Source organism: Lissotriton vulgaris, chromosome 11, assembly GCF_964263255.1.
Source record: "Lissotriton vulgaris chromosome 11, aLisVul1.2, whole genome shotgun sequence".
Taxonomy (NCBI): domain Eukaryota; kingdom Metazoa; phylum Chordata; class Amphibia; order Caudata; family Salamandridae; genus Lissotriton; species Lissotriton vulgaris.
This window is the reverse complement of record NC_141699.1, coordinates 58,917,529-58,933,849: the sequence shown is the minus strand read 5'-3', so window position 1 is coordinate 58,933,849 and position 16,321 is coordinate 58,917,529. Positions and strand designations below refer to the sequence as shown.

Sequence of the window (16,321 nt, the reverse complement as noted above, 5' to 3'; positions counted from 1 at the left end):
TCAAACCTCGACTCAGCCCCAAGAGCCAAGGTAGCGGCTCGCAGAAACATCCATCTCCCTCCTGACGCCTGCCCTTATGTAGTCATTCTCACCGGAGTCACTGAAATCTCACCATCTGAAGTAGAATCTAAGCATGGGCGAATTTTGCGAATCTCGCGTTCACGAATTTTGCGGATTTGCGAACTCGCAATCCGCAAAATCCGCGAATTCTCGCGAATTTGCGGATTTATTTTTTTTTGTGTTTGCGCGGGTTTCTGCCAGTTCGCGAGGGTTTTGTACACTTTCGCAAATTGCGAACTTACCTGTCGGGTCGCAAGTTTCGCGAACTTGTTGTTTCTACGTGTCCAGCCTGTTTGGGACACTCTTCTTCATCACTGCCACTCTCTGTCACCACTGCCACTCTCTGACTACTCATGCCACCCTCTGGCCCACCCATGCCACCCTCTGTTTCATCACAGCACCCTCTGGTTGTCCAGTCAGTGTACATTATTGTGGCAACGCAAGCACACCTTCCCTGCCTCAAGTGACCTGAATTAATTTGGGGCTGATTAATGTGTCACAGAATATTTTTTTAGCTGGCACCTGCTTCCTTAGTGCTTCCTGATTAGTGATCTTTTGCACTTGCTAAGTGCTTTCATTGTTGCAAAATTAGTTACAACACCTGCCCTGCCCCAACTGACAATAATGAATTAGGGGCTGATTAATGGATTTGAACTTCCAGCCTGGCTCCTGCTTGTCTCCCTTAGCTGTAATTCAGGACCTTTGTGGCATATGTGTAACTATTCTGAGGTTCAGAGCAGGGTCACATAATAGTTGCAACTGGCAACTGAACTCTGGAGGGGCCCCTCAGGAAACACTACAGGAAATGGCTACTAATGATGAGCCTGAACTTTTGAACCTGGTAAGTAGTTTCAGTTTTGCTAAGATCGTATTTCTGCAATTTTGCACTTATTCGCGGGGCGCGAAGTTGTACTGGGAAGCCGCGAACTCACGCGAACAGTGCGAGCAGTGCGAGCAAAATCCGCTGCTCGCGGATTTGCGGATTTTGCGGGAGATTCGCAAATCTCGCGGATTGCGAATTTACCGAAAATCCGCAAAATCCGCGAGCGAAACGGATTTTCCGCCCATGCTTAGTAGAATCCCACCAGGCCCTGAAAAATAAAGTCTGCCACTGGTTGTCTAAAAATCATCCCCTACCGCCGAACATTCCAAGTAATATCTTAATGGTGGAGAGAACCCCATGGGTGGGAGGAAACAGAAAAAATCTACAAGGGGACTGCATTGTGGTCACTTTTGAGAACACCCAAGTTGTAGATTATATATGTAGTGGAGCACCTAGATACCAAGCAAGTACTGTTACTGCTAGGCCCCTCTCCTATTTCTACCTACAACAGATGGAGTAGACAACAGATGGAGTTGGTTAGGGGCCCACAAGATCAAAAACCCAGACAGAGGTTTAACCCCCCCATGGGAGACGCAACCCTACGGCTGGGAGGAGGGGGGAGACGTGGAATGGAACCTGGTTAGGAGAAGAAGAGGCAGACCGCGCCAAGGAGGTTTCTTCGTAGGGCCACAAAACACTCAACCCCATTATTATCACCAGCTCGCAAATGGGCAAGATAACTTTTACAACTTCCCAACTGCTAATCGCTATGACTGTCTGTCAACCACGGACTGGGTTGACTGTCAAACACAGGATTCACCAAATGGACAGAGGCATCATATCGCCCCTACACAATTGTTAAAGGAAAATAGTACTCTGGACTTGCAGAAGTTAAATCTAATCTCAATTTCTGATAAGGGTTCTGTAGTTGCTGAGAGTAGGGGGGTGCATAACTCGTCTAATTCCAACAAGCCAACTTGTAAAATCCTCACCTGGAATGTGGTGGGAATAACTGCCAAGGCTTCAGATTCTATCTGGCAGGGGTTTGTTAAACAACACGACATTCTGGCCTTCCAAGAAACATGGGACACATCAACTTGTTTCTCATTGGATGGCTTTCATAGTTTTTCTACCCCAGCAGTTTCGGGTGTAAGAGGGAGAGTCAAGGGTGGCCTACTCACACTGTTTTCACTGAATTTGGCAGGGGCTTTTAAAACAAATAGAACCTGCTCCCGTGAATACATTAATAATTGAGTGGGCTATCTCGGACTCTCAGACCTTTCTGTTTATTAACTTCTATAATTCTAGGGAGGGCTCTTCTGTGAATGAGCACCTGACTGCCCTGTTAGATTTTTTTGTCAGTCTATAAACACGATTGCACTTCCGTCCCAGAGATGGTTATCCTGGGTGATTGTAATATCCACCCCTGTGAGGGGGATTGCTATAATGATAGATACGGGGGATCACCGGTCGAGGGCATTCCTCACTTTGAACATACTAAGGAGGGTGAGGGGCTCGAGACCTTTCTTGCCAACTTAAATTTATTTGAATTAGGCCATGGTTACAACGAGATTAGAGCGCCCACATTTATTGGGAGAGACGCAAACACCATCATCGACTACATCTTCGTATCAGCTGGGGTTTTAGGAAAGGCACGGGAATACAGGGTCATGACTGCCACCTTTAGCGACCATAACCCCGTCCTATTGACGTTGGACCTAGATTGTTTCCTGAGTGGAAGAGAGACAGGTGTGGTAGCTCCTAGAGACTTGTCAACTAAGGAGCAGGGTAGGAGGATAAAGTGGGAGAAGATTGTCCCCGAACACTTCTTCCAAACATTAGCACAGGAAACTGAGGCAAAGATGGCAGTCTGCTTAGACCCCACTCCCTTAGGGCCCGATGTCGTGGCCGCCTATGTTGAGATATGCGCACGGATCTCTAAGAACCTGGAGTCTAGGAATGGTGCGCAAGGCAATAAGAACATTCATAAATGGTTCGATAAGGAATGCTCGCAAACACATAGTGCCCTGCTGAAAGCACTCAAACAGAGACCCAGAGATAGGACACTAGTAGCAAACCTCCTAAAGGAATACAAATCTGCACTCGCCAAGCGCAAGACTCAAATTAAGGAGGAAGGTTGGGACAGTTTATTAGCCACAGATGTACTGAGAGACAGCAAAAAATTTGGGGCCATTGTTAATCAGTCTTTTTTTTCCGAGGATGGGAAAACAGATATGGACTGTGTGATCGAAGACGAAAGATGGCTTCACCACTTTAAACAAATTTATGAAACCAAGGCTTCTATTTTTCCAGTTAGTGCCCTTGCTCCAAACAACATGAATATGGAATTTAACATCCTTGAGGTGGAAAGGGCGATTAAAGACACAAGTAAACGCAAGGCCCCTGGACCTGATGGGGTCCCTGCCGATCTTTACATTCAGTATCCGCAATTCTGGTCCAAAATACTAACAAATGTCTTTAATGCGATACCCTCGGCAGGCTTTCCACCCTCCTGGTCCACTTCTATTATTGTTCCTATTTTTAAGAAGGGGAACAGGGGGGATCCTGCCTGCTACAGGCCAATCTCCTTGTTGGACTCTGCCGTTAAAATCTTGGGCAGAGTCATCTTACAAAGACTCGGGGACTGGCTTCAGGAGAGTGGGGTTCTCTCTGACCTGCAGTATGGTTTTAGAGCACATAGGGGGACCATGGACCAATGCTTAAACCTTCACCTTGTTATTAGCAAATACACCGTGGTGAAGGAGGGGCTTTTATATTTAGGTTTCATGGATTTATCCTCCGCTTTTGATTTGGTTAATCGCTCAAAACTATGGCTTATTTTGCGGGACTTGGGCTTGGACACTACCATGGTTAATTTTCTACACTATCTCCATCAGAACTTGTTCGCCTCTGTTAGGGTAACAAGGGAAGGTAGGTGTACTGAGAAATTTAGATCAGGGAGAGGGGTCAGACAAGGTTGCATCCTGGCCCCTCTCCTATTTACACTCTACATCAATTCCCTGGGTAAATCCCTGAATCTAGCTACCCTGGACGTCCTGCGTATGGGAGGGTCATCCATCCCGGTCCTCCTATATGCGGACGATGCCGTCCTTCTAGCTCGCACAGGTACGGGCTTACAAAGACTGCTAGACCACTTTGGCTCCTTTATGGAAGCCTTGGATTTAAAAATTAATACATCAAAATCCCATGTCATGGTTACGGGCTCACGCAGGAAAAATATGAAGTTTAAAACCTTTAGATGCAACGAAACATCCATCTCTAGGGTACCTTTCTTTTGTTATTTAGGCGTCACTTTTGACGAAAGAGGAGCCTGGGGTCCCCAGTTGAAACTGAAGGGCAACGGAGTTGCTAGATCTACTACAGCCCTCATGAACTTCTCTAAAAGACTTGGTTCGAGACCCATGGAGGCCATGATTCGCATTTATAAATCCAAATGTCTAGCAATTGCATCCTATGGGGCAGATATTTGGGGTTATGTTTCATCCCCAGGCATCCAAATTATAGAAAGCAACTTCATACGAGCTCTGTTGTCACTCCCAAAGTCATCTCCTACATATTCAATCCATAGTGAAGTGGGCTTGGGGTACATCACCGATCTCCTAAAAATGTCCCCGCTGCTATGCTGGGTTAAAACCTGGATAAATGAGGATATTAATGACGTTGCCCCTGAAGAGTGTGCACTGTCCAAACTGGACAAAAGGTGTACAAATAGCTCATCAATCCTAGTATGCAAATCCCTGTCAGCAAGAACTTTTGGCCAAGTGACTCCTCTGTGATTTTTAGCTACAAGAATCTCTCGTTCCATTATCATAGAGATGGGTGATTTCCTATCCAGAACGGCGCCCTCCACATTTAAGAGTAAGGTGTTATGGTATCTGTCAAACCTCTGGATGATCATCATGTCTTTAACTAGTGTCTAAATACTATTGTCTAATAAAATGTAGTCAATTACACTAGTGTTAGTTCCCCGTTTAAAGGTAGTTTGCCTATTTATATCCGATGCGGTCCTCTCATTGCAAGCCCTCAAGCTCCTTCCTATAACCAGTGATGCAATCTGGAGTCATAGCAGCCGTTGAGCGGTGATTACCAGTAGTCAGTACCAGATTTGGTGTACCCCAAGCCTCGTCCTGTTCCTCTAGTAGAGTATTTGATAGGGCGGAGTCCTCAAAAGAGACATTAAAATCCTACTATAACTTTAGAGTTACTTTGGTATACTCCAACTAGGTCATCCAACAGCGATTGGGCCGGAGACTCGTTACTAACGGGTTCAGCCCTGGCTGGGACATTAAGCACGGTCAGATTTAAACTTGAAGGAAAGGAGAGTTGGGACCGCAGTATATGAAGTGAATTTATTAATAGCTGTTTATACTTACACACTAAGTTATTCCTCACTAAAATTACCTGACCCCCACTGACTCTGCCGGATTTTTTAGGCGCAATGGACTGAGGAAAACCGCAGGCACAAACGAACAATGCCTGCATCTTACTTTAATTTTTGGGAAGTACACCTTAACGCAGCGTTCACCAATAGATTTGGCTTTTATGAACCTGACGTCTGCTTTTGATTTTGTAAACAGGTCACTGTCCATTCCTTTAGATTATGGTTCACACAATGCATTGGTGCACTCTCTGGCCTACTTACATAAAGACCTGAAGGCCCAGCAAATTAACAGCGGGGGCGAGGTTTCAAACAACATTAAAGTACGCAGAGGGGTCAGGCAGGAATGTGTCTTGGCCCTTCTTCTTTTTAATATTTATATTAATAATTTGCACAAATCATTGATCACATTTACTAATGATGTTCCCAGATTTAACAGTGTTATGATATGCTGAAGACTCAGGTTTAATGGGTGGGACACCCAACGCCCTGCGCACTCTAGTGCAAGGATTTGTTTGTTTTTATAGCCAGTTTAAACGTGTGCAATAATTTTTGAAAATCCTTTATAATGTCTTGTGGCTAGAGAAAACATCCCATAAATAAGCCTTTAGGACGGCACTATATATATATATATATATATATATATATATATATATATATATATATATATATATATATAAGACTTGAGAGGGAATCTAAGGAATCAACTGCCTCTAATTTTATGACCATCGAGCACACCTCTCCCCTCCCCTCCCCCTAGTTATCTCAGAACATTTATATGTTATTGGGAGAGGGGACTCCTTTTCCGCTTGAGGGCTGGCACTGTAAAATTCTTGCTCTGTTTCCCTCTTGGGTACAACGCAAATCTTGACACTTTGCCTTGCCCGTGCGATGGTCAGAGTGGTCAATCCGTATGAATGTGCCCTTGTGTAATGCGCCTAGTGCTCATCTAGAGCACTCCAAACCCTTATGGGCAAGTTAGCGATATATAAAACTGCAAAACAATTGTATATAGTTAGGTAATCCTCTATAGCAGCCATGGTTCCAGGGTCCGTGTGTGATGTTATGTTGGTTAGTATGTTGTTATGTCCTATTATGATTTGTGTTATTAGACCGACTTTGCTGCTGTAAGTAATCAAAGGTATGTACCTTTTGCTGACAAAGGATTTAAAAAACGTCATTTAGAAAATTCAATTAGTTGAAAAGTGTTGCACATGTTTATACCTCCTGATGGTTGGGTTCTCGTTGACTGTAGTTTTAAAGGTTTTAAAGGTAGAAAACGTTTGAATACCTTTCCCCTCAATTTCAGTATTGGAGTCTAGTTTAACGGCATTCAGAAGGTTCCTAAGAGAATGCTTGTGCTGTGCGAGTGACTTTAATGTAGCACATTGTGTATGAGGTTTTTTATTGCGCCAGAGTGCTTGACGGATTAATTTGCGCTTACAGGGGTGACAAAAATCACAGGAGGCATCTCAGGAGCATCAAAGTAAACTGGTCGGGACTCGGTGGCGTAGTTATCCGCATAAATCATGTGAACACTTTGAAGGCCGCAAGTGCGGTTGTTGTGGGGATATAAACACTTAACAAGACTGACAGGGGCACAGAAAAGTGATGCTACTCTGGGCGCAAAGTGTCAGCTGCAGACTAGGGAGGGTGTGTAGTGGTGATCAGAGATATATGTGAACACGAGGTGCCTGGTAGTCCTGCGCAGGGCTATGCAAATTGTTCAAGTTGGAGGAGTCAGACCCTTATTCTGTGGGAAATACACAGATCGCACGTTTTACATGGCATCGACAGACTGGATTAAATTGACTTGATAGGCCTTTCGGTCAGTCCGACCACCCCTTTGTGCAGAGCGTGTTCTTTTGCACAAGAAATGCCCAGGCACATGGCTGTAGACAGTGGAAACCAAAGTGGTCTTGCCACTAAAGATGTGAAGAAGCACAAGGACGGGCAGGAGAGACCTGGTTTTCAGTGAATTATCAGACTGGATACAACCGTTTTTTCTGCACTTCTGTCTAAGACTGCAGCATAGCATTGGAGATGTTTTCCCATTCATTGTTGGTATTTTAGTTTGCCTAAAACTCCCTCTTTGCGTTTTTTTTTTATAGCTCAAACAGGCTGAGTATCCGGATCAAAGATCTGGCAGATACTCTTGCACTGGGTGGTTGTCAGAGCTTGGCACCCATCCGGCATCCTGCGAACTGGCATGACCCGGCTTTTGGATGGAGACAGGCAGGACCATGATCTGACAAGGCACCTTACACAATGAGTTGGTGTATATGTGGGCCAAGTCCAGCCGGCTTTCTATCCTTTACACCATGTACGACACCAGAGGTAAACTTGCAGGAAGTGCACATGGTGATGGGAACTGTGCCGTGCTTATGAGTACCAAATTCCTTGGGTGCCGAATACGATGGCTCACAGAGACAGTCCGAAGCGTCGGTAAGGTGTTGGAGTAGCATCCCATAACAAGGCATAGCACAAAACGACACCCCGATTTGTAAACTATGGGTAGGAACTACCACAAATAGAATAGCTAATTCAGCATATCCAATGCACTACCCTATTACTCACCCTATACTTCTCTCAATATATCTTCTAACTCAACTTTATGACTCACCTCAAACTTCTTTCTACTACTCTTTCTAATGCACTACCCTATTTCTCACCCTATACATCTATCAATATATCCTCTACACCCACTCTCATTTATCTCAAACCCCTTTCCACTGCTGTATGTATATGCAAACCTCTGTCCCTCGTCTATCGCTCTGCTATCCTTCTCAATCCAAATAACCGACTAACATATCATCCACCACTCAAATTACTTTCATATTTCACTGTATTAATTACCCACTAATCCTTTAAAGGGTTTCGGAGTAGCGTGCTACTCGACAAAAAAGCACTTTAACACCCCAACAGGGTAACAAGTGGTATATGAATGCAAACCTTTTTTCCCTCTTCTATCCCTCTGCTATCCTTCTTAACCCCTTCACTGCTGGCCCGTTTCCGCCCCTGTGCTGTAAACAAATGAACAGGGGCGGGCCATGACGAACCCCAGCCGTCATCAGCACACGAGCACTGTAGTGCATGACGGCTGGGGTTCGTCATCAGCATGCAAGGGGTTAATCCAAATAACTGACTAATATCCACCACTCAAATTACTTTCGTATTTCACTATACTAATTCACCACTAAACCTTTATGGGTTCCGTAGTAACGGACTACTCGCCAAAAAAAGCGCGTCAACACCCCATCAGGGGTAACAACCTCTATATAAATGCAAACCCTTTTCCCTCTTCTATGCCTCCGCTATCTAAATGGGCTGTTTACAACCTGTCAAATGCATTTTGGTATCTGTTATATTGGTTTACTTCAGGTCTTCAAGCACAATTTCTTTTTGGTGCACTTATAAAAAATTCCATCCCTTAAACTCATGCTCTCCTTCTCTTCTATGGGTGTCTCCTACGTACACAGGGGCTCCTTTATGTGATTGTGGCCTCCTCTCCCCTTCTTTCTCACACACTCTTTCTGCTTTTCTGTCTGGAGTTCAAACACCACTTCCTGCATAAACTACCTATCCCTCCCTGTCTTCCTTTTTGTCTATTATGTTCAGCTCTCACTCCTATCTGTTTACCATACCACATATTTTCACTATAAAAATACACTACACACCACACAATTCCAATCCACACAATTCAACAGCTAACGATTCCAGTTCATCCCACAAAAATCCACTCCAAACCACATCCATCTACTCCATTACAAAGCAAAACACATTGGTAAAAGGCATTGTCATTTACAATGCCAATAGCTGTAACTCTGACAAATGCAAGCCTTTGTGCTTACTTTCCCTCCATGTTAAAGAACAGTATATGTTTCAGCAACCAGGCTAATGTGCTGCATAGCTAAATACATATAAGGTCCCAAAGGCGAGATACTTGTCTCTTTTGGATACACGCCATGCTATTAGGATACATTTCATCCCTTGAGCCTCTAGCATCAAGCTAGCTCAGAATCTTTTTGTTCAGCCGCACTGCACTTGTATTGATGCAATTTGCATAAAATCGGACAGGGGTGGAAAAGGCGGGGGTGTTAGTGTGGTTCCTAAGTCAATCTACCTTTACCATTGGTGATAGCGGCACCTTCTCTGTCTAGAATCCAACAATATATCAGTTCCTGACCTACAATACTTGAACTGGATACATTAGTTATTTATGGGATTAGTCCTAATGCCTAGGGCCCCAAGTCAACAAAACAATTTCCTTTTGGAATGTCTTCAATAGCACACTGTCATTCACTCATATCAAAACAATACAATATTTCACATTAGGTATTGCAAAATCACCAAAGCTACATAAAAAGTATTTTTATTCAATGAATCTCAAGTTCATTTAGTAATTGTTAAAACCTTCTGTTACAGAAGTGCATTGAAACCATGAAAACACAAAAACAATATATATATCATTATTCAACAATCACATATGTCAAATTGCATATACAGAATAACCCTCCTAAAATCGAAGAAATGGACGATTTATACAGGACGGAAAAGAGTTACTGTCGTTAGACGCACTAATCAAAAAGTCATGTCTTGGTCAACACATCGTTATCTGTAATACATAGTTCGGTGAGCAAACCAGTTTAATGTAGTACTTTAGAGTACAGCGCGACGCGTTTCGATGGTATCAACTGTTCAGACCACCTTCTTCAGGCAAAAAGTACTTGATGTCTCCCAACATTTCATCAAAATTGGTGATGAACCGATCAAAAGTTCTCAGGTTTTAATATGTCAATGTGGGCCTGTAAACTTCCAATCGAAAAGGACTTGGTTGTATTTAAAAATGTGGTATTTACTTATTTTCACACCCACTTCTCCTTGTAATTGAACCAGGGACCGGGACTTAGAAGTCTCCTGGCATACTCCCGTTGTCCACTCTTTCGAAAAGATAAGAATAGCGGCTAATGTCTAGGGCCACCAGATCATCCACCAGCCATGCATCTTTTAGAATTAGTTCAATCACATCATACATTGCATTCTTAGTGTAGCTCCTGCGGGCACTGAAGATGTCTTTGCGAATAATCGATTGGCAGCCTCTAACATATCTAATCCAATGGATGGCTTTGTTTATAAGAGAATCTTCAGGCTCAAACTTGATATGGGGCTGCAGCTTTTGTACCTTTATCATTGCAACTTGTTTTTTTTAATGTATTAGGTCCACTACCATAACAAGAGGCAGGCTTTAAATTCCACCCTGTGATATTTTGTAAGTGCACAATTTGCACCAGCCTTGAGTTTCAGCCCTCGTAATGGGGAATATCAGCGGAACCTTCCTCTATTTTGTTCATCATTCCCAACTGGAGGAACCGTCTTCTTTTTACAGTCCACCTTTTCAGGGTCCAAATTGCTGGCATTCGGAAATTTAATAATAGTGCTGCATGCTCAGAGATGTGAATTTCATCCTCCTGTGTTCAAAACAGTGACCATCTGTGCTCCCTCCTCCCAGAGTAGAATGAGAAAGAACAAGTGAGCAGGGGAGGCCGTATTAGCATCTAGCCTTAGACCTTCTTCCTTCCTTTATCTATGCTATGATTTGACCCATTAGATAGCAATGTTGTGGAGCCAGTGCAGGAGATATGTAGTGCACGGATCATTTTAAAAACCTTGGGCAAAGGTGTTTGTTAACAAATATTTTATGAAGGTGGCCAGGGGTCTAGCTAAGGGTGTTGATGCACCTGAAGATAAAGGTACTCAATCATGGGAAGAGCAGTAAGTATGGGTCATATTTAGAATGTTGTGGGCGGGATACTGTGGCAAAAAGGGACGGATATCCTGTTGGCAGTATTGCGAGTGCCAGAGGCTACTACTCACTTGTATTATGGTGGATTGACATCTGAAACTTTTGTGATTAATTATCCTGTCTTCCAAATTGTAAATAAGGTTGTATACAATGTTTGCATATTGAACAAGGAAACTCAAAAGAGATAATCGAGATGCATTAGATAAAGCATATTAGGAAGAATGTACAGAAACAGTAAGTAGAAAGCAAATGTGCTTGATATAGGTTAGCAAGTATAATGCTTGAAAAGGACTGAATGGACATCCATTCCAGAGAGATGAAAGGCCTTTAATCCCTACTAAGATATATCTTTCTTGGGAACATCAAAAGCAGGGCTTCTGACGCGTAAATCTAATAATGCCTGGCCAATGCAGAAGAGCAGATAGGTTATATTGTGAATTCTAGTAACTGTCGGTGATGATACGTTTTCCTCTATCTCCTTTACAGATTCTAGATGTCGGAAATCTGGTAGTCACGCCGGGTGTGATTGACCCACACGTCCATGTAAACGAGCCAGGACGCACAGACTGGGAAGGCTATTGGACTGCCACCAAGGCTGCTGCTGCAGGAGGGATCACCACTCTAGTGGACATGCCACTGTAAGAATCTGCCATGTTTTAGGAATGATAACAAGGCTCATATATCATACACAGATCAAAGTATTCCACAGCACAATGATTCATTACACTGACAGGGAAAAAAATCAGGCTGCCTCTTTTGTGGTTGAAGAGGTTCTTTCCAAACTAAAGTACTCTCCCCACCGCTATTGGATGGATCAAGTTTCACAAGAGTACTTGGCCATCATGCCAATCCATTCAATAAATATGAAGCACATTAGGCCTCACAAGTGAGACAGAGAGGGGCATATGTACAGGGAGTTAACGCTGCTGTGGCGTACATTTTTTGACGTTACGGCAGCTTTTCTTTATCTCTGTATTTACAAGTTGCCGCTAGGAGGAGTTTGTGACAGTTTTCCGGGGGTAAACGTGAATTTTTAGGATTGGCACGTCTGTTAGCGGGACTTAATGAAAATGAGATGCAAGGGAGGCGTTCCCGTGCAAAAACTGCTGCTAACCCCACTTTGCGATATTTACAAGGAATTCCTTCTTTGATGCAAAACTACCTCTAACTTCAGTTAGAGGCAGTTTTTTAAGACCAGAAAAGAGCTGGTCTTAAAAATGGTACAAACATTTGGGGCCTCATTTCAGAAGGTTTTGGTGCTGGACAGCGCTGCACAGAATGTTGCTGCGCTCCCCCTGCGACAAAACTACAGGGCACCATCAATAAGATAGGGCGCATTCCGGGGCCTCATTCATGAAATGTGTTGCATCGCTGCAACAAAACAGCGTTGCATCACTTTTCACTACGCCCTTTTTGCGACACCCTGGATGTGCTGTATTCACTGTATAATGCTCCATGTCGCAATTAAGGACAGATACGTCTAGAATCCTGACGTATCTGTCAGCGCTAAAGTCAAGCATTGCTGCAATTGTGTCACGAACATGACGCAACTCCAGCAATGCATAGGGCCAGCCTATCCCTCTGGCACTGCTTCACCTTTACCACGCCTGCCATGAGGCAGGCGTAAGGTACTGACACAGTGGCGTCCTACAATTGTTGCAGTGAAATCTGATGGCTTTCACTGAGCCACTCCTTTGAGGCTTTGTTGTGTGGGAATGCCCACCCTGCATACACCTGATGCAGGTATAATGTGGCACAGGGCTTCACAAGGTCACGCATATGCCTTGATGCATCACTTTGCAAATACGGTGCAACGTAGTGCAAGAATCACGCTGCAAATACGTCAAGAAAATGACACACCGGCAAGGTGAAACTGTCAAACGGGGCTCATGAATAAGCCCCCCTGTTTTTTCCCCTTCGTTGGGGCACAATAGCTCCCACGTGCCAACGCAGGAACCCTTGCGTCATGGTGCAAGGGTGACTTTGTTGCAGAGTTGATTGATGTGTGGCTCTGTCTCTTCTTGAGGCGTCTGTAGGTGGGGCAGGATTAGTGAAGGGCGGGAGTTACCCAGTTGGCCTTCTTGGAGTATTGTTTGCCTGTTCTTTTCTTGAGGGGTGCCAGGGTGTCGGACCAGTTGGAGATCCATCGGTGGAGGTTGCGTGCTGTGGTGTTGGCATCTGTAAGCTTTGGCGGAGCGGTGGTGCTGAGGGAGTTGACGGGAAGCTCTTTGGTGGCCTTAATCCAGCTGCGACAGGGGTGGGAGGCAATGATGGCGATGGTGTGCAGTGGGCGTCGTGAAGGCGTGATGTAAGCAATGATGATCGGACCGGAGAGTCCTGTGGTGTGGCTGTAGTTGAAGTTCCAGACGGTGGAGAAGACCGGCTCCAGCGTGTGTCAGGCTATTTGGGTTGGTGAGGTGACTAGCTTCTTGAGTCCAATGTTGGTGAGGTTCTCCAGGAGGGGTGGGGATTCTGGTCACTGGGGTTGTCCAGGTGGACCTTGAGGTCTCCGAGTAGGATGTAGTCATTGGATAAGAGAGCCTTGGGTGTGATGAGGCCTATTATGGCACCGGTGAATGGGGGTTCAAGGCCCGGGGGGCCTGTCGATGAGGGTGCGGCGCAGGGTGTTGTTGGCATGGATCTGGAAGTGGAGGTGTCTATGGACACAGTCGGGTCATTAGAGTGTGTGGTCAGTCAGAGTGTGCTTTTTTAGACAATGGCATTGCCTCCTCCTGGGGGCTCGGAGTGGTCCTTGCGGGTGAATTTGTAGCCGTCGTGGATGGTGATGGCGAAGTCAGGGCGGAGCAGAGGTTGGTCCAGGTTTCCGTCAAGAAGGCAATGTCTGAAGAGGGGGCATCAAGGAAGTCCCAGATTTCTGTTGCCTGTTTGTGGAGGTACCGCACTTTGAGGAGGATGCAGTTGAGCTGGTCGGCTGCGCTGTTGGTCAGCTGGGCGGCAGGAGGCACTGATGTGGCAGGAGGTACATTTGCAGTTACACAGGTGCAGGGTGCAGGAGAATGCTACAGTGTTGCTAGAAGGCAGGTGGTGTCCAGGGTTGATGGCGAGGAGGGTGCTGGGGTGGTAGCGGTGGAGTGTCCGAGAGGAAGGGTCTTTGGTGCTGAGCGCGGTCCAGGGGTGGATGGATGCAGGCAGGCTTGCCTTTGGCGCACCAGTGGTACTCCCGCTACGCAAGGCCACACAATGGCTGCCATTAAGTAGTGCTGCGGGGACTGGACAGCTGGGATGCGGGAAATGTGGGAAAGGACACTGGAGGGGGTCGGGGTGCGAGGGGGGAGCGAGGGTTGTAAATATATATATTGTTTAATTCTTACATCGAGGCCGGGTCCTGCGTCTTCTGTGCTATTGCTCTTCTGAGACTACTACCAGGAACAGGAAGCAGGCAGCCAGGCTCCCTCCTCTAAGCCAATCACATTGCTGCAATGCGGCTTTGTGATTGTGCTTGAGTGCTGTGACAAGGCATTCAGCCAGGGGCTGGAGGGGTGGGCATGTACTCCATGCAGGCTGTAATGCAGCCTGCATTGTGAACAGGGAAGTAACCATGACTGCTCTGGGCAGCCTGAGAGGGCCGACCAAACAGTCATTGCACACTTGAGTAGGCATACCACTCTGCCTCTGCCCTGTTTTAGAAGTAGAGCAGCCCCACCCACCATCCCACCTGCAAAAGAAACATAGCATGAGTACATCAGAAAGTTATCATCCTGGTATGTTTCCTCTTCTTACACTGCTTGAAAGCAGTTGGGCGATGCTCTTTCGCCATAGCAGATGAGCCGCCGCTGGGGGTGCATCACCTACAGGTGCTAGGCCTAGGCCCGAATCCGCTACACGTCCCACCTTCTCCTCACCTGGACATTGACACTGTAGCACAAACTGCTGCACTCTTTCCAAAACTGTGACTCAGCCAGCAGGAGCCTCAGCCCAGCGGGATTTCACAAGCCTGGGTACAGCAGTTGCCTCCAAGTCTGCTGGGGGAACCTCCCAATGCAGGTGATGCAACAGGGCCCCCTTAGGCGTGAAGTTGCAGCCCTCCTGCTACACAAGTTTGCGCAGCTCTGGTGCTTTACCCTCCACAGCGTCCGGCCAGCGCAACATCATTCGGCCTGTGATGCGGAGAGGTGCGGCCCACCATTGGAAATCTCCTCTGTGCACCCCGTTGTAGTGGTGACACTTGGTATGCGATGCAGACCTCCCTGCGTTGGTGCGCAGGAGCACCTCTACTGTTCACAGCTCCAAGGGAAAACAGGGAGGCTTCTCACACAGGTCATCAATGTGTCTCTGTGACTTGGTAGTCTTCACCGCCAGGTAAGGGCGATCGTTGACATCTCAATGTCTACCGCCACATCTCAGCAACTCCACAGCACCTCCACATCCCACTCCGGGTCCCAGACGCAGGCCCTGCGAGGCCTCCGGGCCCCAGACGCAGGCCCTGCGAGGCCTCCGGGCCCCGGGGACTGTCAGCGCTTTCAAGACTTTGGATGCCTTGATGTTGCAAGGAGTGTGCAATGATAAATTTGTAGCCCTGAGTTTCCCCTTCCCCTGGGACTCTGGCTGGTCATCCTGGCTGTTGGCGGGCTTGGGGGGGTTGTTGGTCTGTGCTGCACTTGGCACTGGCTTGTTGTGGTCTGGCTAATGTTCTAAAGTCCCCAGCAGGGAAGCCCCTACTATTGAGGACAGGGGCGAGGCCCTATTCTGTGTTGGGCAATGTCCCTGTATGTTGGTCATCCAGAGGTGGGTGGAGGATGTGGCCAGTGGCTCAAGCTACTTTCAAGGACCCTCTGCGGGATCATGTTGTCGGAGAACCAGTGGACCATGTCCCTGCATTTTCCGCCCGGGGGGGGAGAGGGTTGGAGGGGGGTGCTGGTAATTCCAGCTACCCAACAGCCACAGGTAAGAGCGGTGAGGGGAGCTTGTCAGGCCCTGTACTTGTTATCCTCTTGGGTGATGAGTCTTGTTTCCCAGGCCCTCAGCCAGGCCACTTTCACACTCATGTGCTAGAGACTTCTCTTCTAGGCACCATCATTGGTACGTGGGCTGGAGTGTGCTGGTTCTTTCTGGGGAAGAGCCTCACTTGAATTTTGAGGCTACTCAGCTGGTCAGCGAGGAGTTGATACTTACTTGCAGGACCGGTCAAGGCTGCCGTAGACACCCACAAGCCCCTCAGACCTCTAGGCTGCTATGTGGACTTCTGCCAGGTGGATACTCCCCTCCCTTGTTGTTG

At 46.4% G+C, this 16,321-nt stretch overlaps 1 protein-coding gene across 3 annotated transcripts in view; it reads left to right on the top strand.

Moving 5' to 3' along the window:
* Positions 1–16,321, top strand: part of LOC147678958 (allantoinase, mitochondrial-like) — a 394,121-nt gene that overhangs the window by 105,075 nt on the left and 272,725 nt on the right. For all 3 annotated transcript variants that reach the window (XM_086942692.1, XM_086942694.1, XM_086942693.1), the window contains one exon: positions 11,572–11,723. In XM_086942692.1, coding sequence (XP_086798818.1) covers positions 11,572–11,723 — 152 coding nt within the window. The remainder of the gene's footprint in view (positions 1–11,571; positions 11,724–16,321) is intronic.